At 36.4% G+C, this 13,410-nt stretch overlaps 1 protein-coding gene across 1 annotated transcript in view; it reads right to left on the minus strand.

Annotated features, from left to right (window-relative positions):
• The window catches only part of LOC149085419 (uncharacterized), a 66,198-nt gene that overhangs the window by 9,612 nt on the left and 43,176 nt on the right, over nt 1–13,410 (minus strand). The window contains exons 10-13 of the mRNA XM_089233413.1: nt 3,880–3,993; nt 2,524–2,724; nt 1,581–1,679; nt 664–740 (exon numbers count right to left, since the gene is read on the minus strand). Of these exons, the coding sequence (XP_089089539.1) occupies nt 664–740; nt 1,581–1,679; nt 2,524–2,724; nt 3,880–3,993 (491 nt within the window). The remainder of the gene's footprint in view (nt 1–663; nt 741–1,580; nt 1,680–2,523; nt 2,725–3,879; nt 3,994–13,410) is intronic.

A 13,410-nucleotide genomic window follows, 5' to 3' on the forward strand; every position in this document is an offset into this window, starting at 1 on the left:
ACAAAAAAATGGAACTTTCATAAAAAATAATCAATATTTTCTTACAAAATGATGTTTTAAACATAGTTAGATACCTTAATCTTCTAAATAAAGGTGATTGATCACCACCAAATAAAAATGGTTGATCATATCTTGACACAACTCAATTCATATGTATCCACCCTTCAAATTTGCCATCCCATATCACAGTATATTAATAAGGAAACAGTTTTTTTTAATGTACCATACAAGAAAATTGTTTTGAGTACACAAAATTGGAGATAAGAATACATGCTCACTCACATTTGCAGATTATTTGGCTTAATGATGCAAATGGGTAAGGGAAAAAGTTTAAGACAAATTATGTAAACATACATCATTCAAGGAATTTTCAAAAAAAAAAAAAAAAATTCCCATTTTTTGTAGCAATTTCCTCAAATGTTCTGATATTTCATACGCTTAAAAATTATTCATGGAGTAGAGGAAAGAAGGGAAACAAACTTTAATTCAAAAATAATAAATGTAATAAAAAACTTTTTAGAATTCAAGATAATAAAAATTTCTTAATGATCCAAAATTTTTGTGAAACAATTAAAAATGTTTCTAACAAGTTTTCGAGAAATGTTTCTAACAAATTTTCGAGAAATGTTTCTAACAATGTTTCTAAAATGTTTGAGCAATTACCTTGATGGCCGCATACTCTGCAGAGTTGGTGTCTTGGCTCGTGGTATAGATCTTATCCTTTGTTTTGCAACAGCATGCTAAATAAAAGATTTTTTTTGAAAATCAGATAACTTTTTTAACTCAATTAGGTGTAAGACAAGAGTCTTTGAAGAATGAATAACTTTGAAACTGAAGTTTTAAAAACATTTTGAATTATTATAGATTGTCAGATAGTATCTAATTCCATCTGTTACACTTATCTTTGAATTTATCCTTTTCATTTTCTCATTTCCATAGAAATTTTAAGGTTTCTTAAGCAATCATGCATTACTTATAAAAAAAAATCTGTAAAAATACAATAGTAGTGAAAATGAAAAGAGTCAACACATTTTTTCAAGTTTCTCAAAAAAATAATGAACCAAACTGAAGTACATATATAATCACATATAATATATAATAATTGAATAGTGCTGGTTCTGAATACATCATCATAGTCTATATGCAGATTGCACTGCAACAGCAGATGAAAAAAACGGCCTACATACAATTACAATGGTACAAATTCATTTGTACTAGACTTTCTATTTATCAGTACTTGACTTTTTGTGAAACACCAGAGAACTGCTACAGCCACAAGTCAGAAAGAGAATAATGAACCTCATTTCACAAGTGGGGAGAAGGGAAAAAAATTTTAAAGGTCATTACAAAAAAATTGTCCTCCCATTTATATATGTTATTTGCATGTATGTACAGTTGAATCCTATCATAGCAAAGCTGACTTATAAAGAACCTACGGATATAGCAAACCAAATTTTAAGTTCTTTGACACTTGTTACAACAAGGCTTGACTGTATTACATTCATCTAAAAATCCAACAGTACATCCAAGGAAATATGCACATAAATTAAAAATTAATAGCATCACAAAGAGCTACTTACTGGAGAGTTTCCTTTAGAAAAATTCATATTTGCATATATCAAGAGCCCAATGTCTTTGTTTCCTGCTTCCATAGCAATAGTCAATGCATTGCTACCATCCTAAATATAAAAACACTGACTGCATTAAACTGCCAATTAAAATTTTCACAAAATTTCTTCATAAAATTTTCTTTAGTAATATATTAGTAAATGATGTTTTAAACTTATTTAAGTGATGGTGAATGAAAATGAATACAGTGGAACTTCACGTAACAGACATCGCCAAACAATGATCAAATATTTTCATGGAACCCTCTTTTCCTATTTTTAAGCTTTAGCAATGTAAGACGTGTGGCTTTCAACTTTTGTTACTTCCAAGGACTGACAGACGCAGTCATCTTCCACTGGCAGGCTTTAATGCACAGTTGCAAAGTTGTTTCAAACAGCTCAACAAATCATGTTAAAAGAAATCTTCTGATCAGAGAAAAGATATTAATGAGTACATAAAGCTATAGAATTGAGAAATTGAGAATTTCAATTGTTTGGTCAGTCAACTAAATCATTTTAAGAATACAAAATTCCAGTAAAAATGAGGATCAACTGTTATGAGATAACAATTTTATGCTGGGCAAATCCTGTGCATTCACTAATATCAGAACAAAAATTATCTAAAAGCCTATTAAAATGCAGGCTTTTAGATAAAGTAGGAATATTCTGCACCTGAGAAAGCAAACAAAAATATTGAATTTCTTTATAATGAAAAGTCTGTTATAATTATTATTTTCTTCATAAGCAAGTTCTTTTATAACTGACTTTCACTGTGATTTTGGAGCATACTCTATGGGTAATTTTATATGTGGATATTTTTCAATAACTATGTGGCATCACAAAAAAATGAAACTTATGATTTTAAAGTTTTTTTAGATCAATAGGCTTATAACAAATCAAAAAAGAATTTTCTCACATTGTCAACAATTGTGGAATCACAGTCAGGATGGGAGAGAAGTAAGCGTACAATATCAATATGTCCATGTTCAGATGCACACATGAGAGCTGTTGAGCCATCATTATCTTGGAGGTTTGTTTCTGATCCAGCATCGAGCAACATTCGAACAACTTCCAGTTTACCATGACTGACAGCTAACATCAATGCAGTCTGGCCATTCTAAAATTAAATTACACAAAATTACAGAGTTTTCATAATCCCATCTTGCATGTAAGAACACATACAAGGGATAGTCAAAAAAGATTGAGAAATAATTTATTTTTAAAAAATTGATATTTTGTATACATATTTAATACATATTACATTTATATATATGATATATTTGAAATCGACGATATATGACAGTGAAGTAAAGCTTTGCCAATAGCTTGGATATTGTCAGCTTGGGTTAAAAACTGTCAGTAAATCTAGTAATTCATTTGGCTGGAATAAAACATAAATGCACAATAGATTTCTTTACCTATGAAGAATAGAAGCTGCTTCTGATCAGTAATACACACAGCCTTGAAATTTGTGTTTATTTGCAGAAATCTGTAACAGAAGCTTATGAAATATTGCAGCAAGCATATAATGATGTTCACCCCAATCACCAGCATTTCAGAGACACAAATACTCCAAGAAAGGATGTGTTTCATTTTTAAAGCTAGGTGCTCTTACTAATGCAGTGAGTGGCGTCATGTTAAACAGAACTGCTACTAGTGTTCAAGAAGTTCACCAAGTAGCAGTAGATAGACTTGCAGGATGGTGAATGAGCCACCATGAGAAAGGTGTAAAATCTCTACTAGTCCATTCAATGTAATTCCATAATCTTCTCCAACAATGGTACACACACACACATGCACATCAGCAGTGTTTATTCTTATGTTGTTCACTGTACTAGCTGGAATACCTGAGATATTTTGCTTTAAAAATGAAAAACATATTTTCTCAAAGCGCTTGAATCACTGACATGGTGTTGTGGTGAATCTTTACCATATACTTCTCAAGCAGATTTCTAGCATAAGCTATTTCCAAGACACTGCTTATAACATACACTTCTGGGATCCCGGTATGTTATAAGTGAACTCGGTTGTAATTGTACAAATTAACAATTTGTAACTATAAAATGTTATGAAAAGAAAACTAAACAGAATTTAAAAAATGTTTAATTAGTATATTTTACATGTAATTCCTCCTCCGGTATTTAATTTACTATAGAAATTTTAAAAATCTATGATTTTGGGAAGTAAATCAATAAAAAAAATTTTTTGCTTTATGAAAACCCTAAAATTTTTAATTTTTTTTGAAAGAATTTTCTTTTGTGAAACCAATTACCTGAGAGGCTTTCACATTTATATCTCCCATATGAAAAAGTCTTTGCACCACCAGGTAATGAGTTTCATTCATCATTTCAGCTAGAGCTACAAGCATTATGCATGTGTATCCTGCCTTATGAAAAAAAATCAAAGAACATTTTAAAATCACCAGTTTTTGAATATTCAAAATAAAAATACAGGCAATTTTGTAAATATGGTCATCTAAGGGTATGATGGTATCAACACAATCACAAAAATTATAAACAATACATACCCATGATAAAATATTATACAATGCCCATAAAGAATATTATGGTTGCCTTATTCTAAGTATGGATAGCTTCTCGATTTACCCCAACATGTTTACCATATTTCTTTTTAAACGTGTCAATTGTGTTACAATTTACTACCTCCGGGGGTAAGCTATTCCATTTATTAACAACCCTATTAGAGAAAAATTCCCTGTGACACCATGACCTCGCATTGTCCCTTACCAATCGATACTGGTGTCCCCTTGTAAAAGCAGTCGATTGGCAGTGTACTAAAAGTTCTTGGTCCATCCTATCCATCCCTTTGAAAATTTTGAACACTTCGATCATATCTCCTCGACACCTGCGTTCATCCAATGTAAACATATTCAAAAAATGAAGTCTCTCTTCATAACTCAAGTCCCCTGTGCCAATAAGGGCACATGTAGCTCTTCTCCGCATCCCTTCAATCAGGTCTATGTCCCTCTGCAAGTATGGTCTCCAAAACCTTTTAGCATTCCAGGAAGAACTAAGCCTCGAAAAAGCAGAAGAATGACTTTAGGAGAACGCGAAGAGACCTTTTTAAAAATGAGACCAAGCATTCTATTCGCATTTTTGACCACCGCTGAACAATGTTCAGAAAACCTAAGCCGCTCGTCAATGAGAATTCCCAAATCGGTGACCCTGCTTGCATTTGGGATAGAGACACCATTCAACTCATAAGAGAACCGTGGGTTGTTTGAACCAAAATGAGTGACCATGCACTTATCAATGCTAAACGTCATGCTCCATTCATTTGCCCATGCTGCAATCCTGTTTAAGTTGGTCTGCAGCAACTCCCAATCGCTTTGATTCCCGATTAGCTTCACATCATCTGCGAATTTGCTAGCAATCCCATCGATACCCTGATCGAGTTTATCGACAGAAATTGAAAAAGTATTCGGCCAAGGACACTTCCTTAAGGAACTCCACTCGTGATGCCTGTCCAACCAGAGAATTCCCCGTACACCATAACTCGTTGCGACCTATCTCTTAACCACGATTCTATCCAATTCAGCAAGTTGCCCCCAATCCCAATCTCGAGTAAATGCTTCAAGAGTTTACCATGTTGGACCTGATCGAATGCCTTCTAGAAATCAAGGTAAACAAAATCTACATTTTTGCCCCTACCCAAAGCGTTTGTCACATAATCATAGAAACAAAGGAGGTTATTCACACATGCCTTCCCCTTGCGGAACCCATGCTGATTATTCGACAATGCGTTATTCTCGTCTATCCACTTTGCCAACTGCCTTTCTATAATAATTTCCATAACTTTCGAGAGGGAGCTCGTCAAACTCACTGAGCAATAATTGGAGAGAGACAGCTTCTCTTCTACCCTTCTTAAATATCAGAACATTAGCAAGTTTCCATTCCCTTGGGACGATACCCTCAGCAACACTACTCCTGTATATCTGTGCGACTGGCCCTAACAGTCGCACAACAGTAATGTTTTGGCCGAATATCAATTTTCTTAAAATTCATCACAATTATGAGTAAAATTGCTGTTTTTAATTGAAAACAAAATTATTGGTTATTTCCAATGATTGAAATTTAATTTTAATTATGCAATTTATTATTTAAATAAACACAGGGTGGGCAAAAAGTCAGTAGAAACTAAAAATTCCTAAAAACCAGAAAAATAACCGAAATGAAAAACAATTTGCAGGGTTAGCATCACTAGGTCACAGAAATTTATTTAAGACAGAAAAAAAAAAACTAAAAAAAAAACAGCTGATAGGTTGCACTGACGTACACAAGTCAAAGAAAAGATAAGCAAATAATGAACAGAATGCCTCCGAATCGTTTATTATAGCAGTATGTGTTCCATATGACCACCACCACAGGGGATAACACATTGCAGGTGAGTCACAAATCTAGCAACAGCAGAGTGCAGCAGGTCCGGATGTATACATGACACCTCTCAGCGGATCACATCTTTTGGGTCCGACAGATTAGATGGACTAGATCGGTACACCTGGGATTTCAAATATCCCCATAACCAGAAGTCTGCCAGTATCAAATCTGGAGACCAAGGAGGCCATGGGAACCTGCAATGCCTGCTAATGATTTTGTCTTCCCCGAACATCTGTATCAGGAATGCCTTGACCAAAGTAGCAGTGAAACTAGTTGTTCCATCTTGCATAAACGTGACAGTAGAAAGCGCATCTCTTTCATGCAAACATGCCACAACCTTCTTGCGTAGAAGCATTAAATAACGCTGCACATTCACTGTAGCCGTTTTCCACTCATTTACTGGGCACAGCGTTTCAAAGAAGGGTCCTGTGATGAACGAACCTGTGAACCCATACCACACTGCCACTTTTGGGCAATGCAATGGTTTCTGCATGTACTCACATGGATTAGACATTGCCCAGATGAGACAGTTATGGGTATTAACATCGCCATGAAGCGAAAAATGAGCTTCATCTGACCACAAGATGTTAAAGACCCAGGTGGGATTCTGTTTGATTTTGGAGAAAGACGCCTTGCAAATGTTTCTCTCTGTACAAACAGTATCTACTGGTAAAAGTTCATGGCACGACTGCAATCTGTATGGGTACAGATCAAGGATTCCATGAAGAATATTGCATACCGAGGATGGTGGTAAGCTCAAGCATCTGGCAGCTACACGAGCATTGCTGGTCCCTGCAGCTAATTTGGATGCTAATGCTTCTATTTCGGCTGCACAACACAGGGTGAACATGCTGTCCTTAAACACGGTTGTCCGGCTCTTACACAATCCTCCAGCATTCCAGTTTTTTCAAACCACTGAACAAGCTTTATGAGGCCTGTCGCTGTTAAAGGCATAGGCGGAGATAGACTTGGAAGTCTGGGGGGCGGGCACGGTTATTATTGCTGGGGGGCAAGATGATGTCAATTAATATATGCATATATATATTAGATTGGTCGACTTCACCTTTGACACTGGGGTGGCAATGTCCCCCCCTCCCATATCTCCGCTCATGGTTAAAGGCCCTTTTCCAGTCCTCACATTCTTCTGAACTCAGAATTTACACAAGGCTTGCTGATTCCTGGTTCACGTAAAACAACTTCACCAACAAAGCTTTATCCTTTGCACTCAGCATCCTTGTTCATATACACGGCTTACAGCGGTGAACTGCTTGTGGATTAGAAGCACAAGTTTTTATAACCATCTCATTTGTATATTTACACCGAAGTCGCTCGTACCAGCATCATCTATCGACTGTTTTTTGAGTTTTCCATGTCTTAAAACAATTCCAGTGACCTAGCAATGCTAACCCTGCAAACTGTTTTTTATTTTGGTTATTTCTCCGGTTTTTATGAATTTTTAAAGTTTTTACACATTTTTTACTCATCCTGTATTAAAAACTGGTAATTGAAAGATTTTTATTGCCAAGATACTAGCAATCAAATTTAATGATGATATACAGGATTGCATTTTAATATTACAGTGATACCTCAGCTAATGATTCGTTCCAGAATAACATTCGTTAGCTGAAACACAATTTCCTATATCATTTTATGGAACATTGTTTGATTCATTCCAACTTTTGCCAAAAATTTCAGGATAAATTTTTAATAGTAAGAATTTAAAGATAAGAAGAAAAATCTTAAAGGATTGGACAAAAACTTTTCCGAGGTCATGCAAGGAAAAATATACCAAATGTGTAAAAATTCTACCTTGAAATTTTGTCATGGACAAAACATTTTGACACTTAACACACACACAAGCACACTGTTACGTTTCCGTTTCACCAACGCAAATCTGACATAGCTCCTATATTCAGGTGTGAAATTATGTGGCAGTTAAATGGTGGAAGATCAGAGTTGTGAACCATCAGGGAGGGAAAAGAAAATCATTCCACCAAAAAATCACTTTGCACAGATTTATATGAATAGGGAATCAGGAGATAAGCGTTAAAATCATTTGCTTTAAATTTAATCAGAAGATATTATTGAAAAGCTAAGGTTTCCCGAAATGGAAAATCAATCAGCAGAGAGTTTATAAATTGATTTATATTTTCTCATTGACGAGCGGCTTAGGTTTTCTGAACATTGTTCAGCGGTGGTCAAAAAAGCGAATAGAATGTGCTCAGTTTGATTTTCAAAAAGGTCTCTTCCCATTCTCTGAAAGTGATTGTTCCGCTTTTCCAAGGCTTGGTTTGTCCTGGACTGTAACATGCTGTAAGGTTTTGAGACCACACATACCTACAGAGGGACATAGACTTGATTGAAGGGATGCAGAGAAGAGCTACATGTGCCCTTATTGGCACAGGGGACTTGAGTAATGAAGAGAGACTTCATTTTTTGAGTATATGTACATTGGATGAACGCAGGTGTCTGGGAGATATGATTGAAGTGTTCAAAATTTTCAAAGGGACGGATAGGATGGACCATGTTATTAATTCACCATCAATCGACTGCTTTTACAAGGGGACACCAGTATCAATTGATAAGGGGCAATTCTAGGTTATGGTGTCACAGGGAATTTTTCTCTAATAGGGTTGTTAATAAATGGAAAAGTTTTAATTGGGTTGCTGTATTTTAGTAATATATGACATCCATACCTGTTATGGGCATCTTTTTCTCAGCCACCTCATTGGGCACTTTGCCTGTTGTGGCCTTGCATTTGTATAAATATATAAATGCGCCTAACTTAATTATATTTTAGATTTATTACACGTGTTAAATTCCATAATTATGTTAAATTCCCAAAGTTAATGGTTTTCATTGCAAGCTTTTTCTACTAGTAGGCAATCAAAGTAAAAGAACCTAGTTATATGCTGGTAAGTTAATTTTTTACAATGAACTTGACATGTTTTAGATATGAATTATTTGATTCACAGGGTTACTAGAGGATCCTGGACAGAGATGCCATTGATGTGTTATAACACATCAAATACCTGGAATTTTGGAAAAGGACGCGTAAAAATTTTGTTCACGCATCCTCCGGGAGGCATTCTTTCCTAGTTCTAAGAAAAAAGTAGAGAGAAAAATCTTCATAACTTTTCCCCTTTCTTTTTTTTCTTCTTTTTACATGTATTATGATCGCGCGACCTTGAAAAACTGGTTTTACTACTTTGTACACTATTGTACTGATATACACGCGGTTGTTGAAGAATAAGATGAGGCACATTTGGTTGCTTCCCTAAATGAGGGGCCGTGTACAGAAAATTCAAATTTCAGATTTTTATTACCCTACAGATTTTATCCCTTCCGGTTATATATGGGAAATTACGGTACTTTCACGGCTATCGGCCGTCATTCAAAGACTGTGTTTATATGGCGTAAATTTGTCTTATTCCTACAATATTGCGAATGCACGTTTTTTTAAAAATCTTAAAGTATTGGAACGCCCGTTCAAATTGTAAAACCTTCCCGATATCGTGGAAAAAACCAAATCTGTAAAAACTTGACCTTGAATATCCAGTTTTGTCATCTAGCTGCTATGTGGTAGTCACCATTTCGCATCGCAGAAATCATGGGTGTGTAAGCAGAATCGGCTTTTGGAGGGGCACAAGGATCTAATTCTTCACAGATAATATAAAAGAAATTATTTTATTCCAATATTTTAATTCTCTACGAAAATATTTTTGATTTTTGATCTCCGCGGGGGGGGGGGGGGTGGAAAGGAAGAGGCTTCTTGTAACCTCCCCCAAATTTTGCTTTTCATGGTGAAAATCCGTGTTTTGGAACTTGTGATTGCGCAATGGTAATCGGCTAAAAATGTGATTTTCTAAGGATTTCAAATTTTGAGTTGGCTATTCCTTTGAAAAAACTTCTGGTTGCCATGGTGATCACACAGACCTACAACACAAATATGCGTACATTAAATTTCAAATGCACGCATTACCAGTTTGGAGAATAGACGCAGGGCCGCAACTGGGAGGGGCAGGTGGGCCTAGTGTCCTGGGCTCTGGACTAGAGGGGGGGGGCACCAAATTCGCCCTTTATAACTGCTTCTTCTACATTACATGGGTGTGCCAAAATGTGTATTTGCCCCATTTGAGAAGTATCTAGTTGCGCCGCTAGATAGATGGCACCACCTACTGAACACAAAACACGCCAAATGCTGGGCACACAAACATAAGCACACTGTTAAGTTTCTCCAACACAAATCTGGCATAGCTCCCATATTCAGGTGTTAAAATATGTGGCAGTTAAATGGCCACAGATCAGAATGGTGGACCATCAGGGAAGGAAAAGAAAATCATTTTACCAGGATAACCAAAGTATGAATAGGGAATGAGAAGATAAGTGTCTGAGAGAGAGGAGAGAGAGAATCTGATTTGCTTTAAATTTGATCAGAAGATATTGAAAATGCTAAGATATTTTTAACAAAATATAAAATCAATCAGAAGCGAATTTATACATTGATTATTAGTAAATATATAAATATGTGCCTTCAACTGTTAATTAAAGTGGATCCTGCTTATAATGTTTTTCAAAAACCATCATAAAAAACATTATAAATAGGAAAACACTTTAAACAGGAAATCGCAATGAGAATTATATTGTTAGGACCGTGAAAATAAGTTGTACTAAGTGGAAAAACATTCTAAATGGGAGAAACGTTATAAGCGGGATCAACTGTATATTTGTTTTAGATTTATTACATGTGCGGAATTCCATACGTTAAATTCTCAGTGCTAATGAGCTTCTTTGCAAGTTTTTCCTACTAGTAGACAATGAAAGTAAATGAACCTTTTTGGATAGAACATGTTTTTAGAAATGAATTTACTTGATTCACAGATACCTTCTTCTCTTACCCAGAACATGACCCACCTCTCAGTCTCAACCAAGAAATATAAGCAGGTGATCATAGACCTGGAGCATACTGGAAGAAAATTCATAGAGATACCAGTGAATTATGGTGGGGGGGGGGGCATAATTTTTTTCAAGATAAATTTTTTTTGAGAGGGACCTACTTTCACTCATAAAGGACCCAGATTTTTCAAATAACCTGGTTCCCAGGACCCAGGTAAATTAAGAGTCAGTGGCGTCTCTGATGGAAGGGGATAAAATACACTCATGTCCATAAATTGAGGATAATGCCAGCTCCGGCAAATAAAGGTTCAGAAACAAAACAAACGTTACTTATTCATAAAACCCATTTATTAAACAAAAGATAAGGAACAAAAACGATGGTATATGTATGATACCATTCATAAAAACTATGATTTTTGCTCCCTGGAGCAATTGTAAAAAATATCTCCTTTACAAAAACTTACTATTACATGGTTGGTATGATGGTTAATACATTGTATGTCCCCCATGCGATGAAATACAGTCCGTACAACGCCTCGGCATGCTGAGTATCAAATTATCGATCTGATCTTGGGGAAGATCACTCCACTCAGCATGCAATGCTCTCTGAAGTTCTGGTACACATGTAGGAGGTGGTTGATGGGCTACAACTCGTCGGCCAAGCATGTCCCACACATGCTCTATCGGATTCAAGTCAGGTGAGAATGCTGGCCATTCCATACGGGTTATATCCTCAGATTCAAGGCATTCGTTTACAATGTTTGCTCGGTGAGGACAGGCATTGTCATCCATAAACACAAATTCTGCGCCCATGGCACCCCTAAACAAACGTACATACTGTTCCCGAATGATGTCCTGATAAATTTGGGCTTTCAGGGTTCCGGTTTGAACATGCAGATCTGTTCTGGAACCCAGTATAATTCCACTCCAAAGGAGCAATGCTGCACCACCGTAACGGTGTCGTTCAATGATGTTGTCTTGGTGGTAACGGGTACCTGGCGTTCTCCATATGAAAGTCTGACACGAATCAGACTGCAAGCTAAACCTGGACTCGTCGGAAAACATCACACAAGCCCACTGTGACGATGTCCACATTGCATTTTCTCTACTCCAGGCTAATCGCTGCCGACAGTGAGTTGCCACGAGCGGAACACATCTGACAGGCCTGCGAGCATATAGACCAATATCTCCCAAACGTCTGTACACGGTTTGCCTTGAAACTGTGGTACCTGTGACTGCAGATAGCTGACGAGACAGGTCGGATGCTGTGCTCCGTCTACTTCTTTTGGCAGTTACTGCCAAATACTGGTCTTCATTCGGCGTTGTAACTCGGGGGCGACCTGTACTGTAACGTCTACTGACATTTCTGCTATCTTGGAATCGTTGCCAAAGCCTAGAGATGACACTTTGGGCAATTCCAAGTTCCTCGGATACTTCCATCTGAGTACACCCACATTCCAGGCGGCCGATAATTCTACCACTTAAAAAATCATCCACATGCGTCCTGTGTGTCATAACTATTCGCTTATGGCACTGAGCGCCTTACAGAACTCTTGTGAACAATTTTATTTCTTTGCCACCATTCCTTATATACCCCCCTCTTACACTCTCGTCATTGTGACGTACTATCGACATCATCTGGTGGCTTCCTGAAATTTGCATATCATTCTTGCAGATGTGTGTGATAATTATACAGGTGAAATTTTTACTTTAGATTTCGATTTCCGTGTGATTCTGGATTATCCTTAATTTATGGACATGAGTGTACTTAAATTTTTTTTCAAGGGACCCACTTTCATTCAGAAGGACCCAGGTTATTGGTAAAATCTGAGTCCTGGGACCCAGGTAAATTAGAGTACAGAGGCATATCTGCATACCCAACACCATCCATAGCAGAAGGCCTCTGCGCAAAGCTTGTGATGTCACTGAAGAAGTTATTTCACCCGTAGCCATTGGATATAGCAGGCCGACACATGTAATATCTTTACCTTTTTTTTGCAGTATATTATGTGTAAACTGTTTCTGTAGAATCTAATTAGAAGATTGATCTATGTCATCGAATTTGCATGTATGTGCACAATGGCATCAAAGTTTTGGGTGCTGTGGACAACTCCTGCACAAAAGTCTACTTACCAGTAGACTTTTCTTTCAGAGTTTACCTAGCATTAATATCCAGAAAGTTTTTCTTTCCTTGAGTTCTATTTCGAACATTTTTGTCAAATTTTAACAAGGGTTTGCTAAGAGTGCCAAACATTTTGGTTTGTAACTCAAAACGTATGCAAGTCAAACATTCATAAGTCTGGGAGTGGCTGTACATTATTGTTTTTCAAGCTGAATTGTTCATGGTGGGCACAAAATATTTGACTGACTGTCCATGTATTTAGAGAGACTCTAAATAAGGGTTCAGGTAAGATGAAATTATATGCACATTATTTCTCTGAATAAGGACTGTGATGAGGATTTTATACATTATGTTTTTAGAAACATATTTTTAAATTTTGCTACACTTT

Source organism: Pholcus phalangioides, unplaced genomic scaffold (assembly GCF_987345545.1).
Source record: "Pholcus phalangioides strain wild (caught in Gottingen) unplaced genomic scaffold, Ppha-v1.0 ptg000007l_1, whole genome shotgun sequence".
NCBI classification, from domain to species: Eukaryota; Metazoa; Arthropoda; class Arachnida; order Araneae; family Pholcidae; genus Pholcus; species Pholcus phalangioides.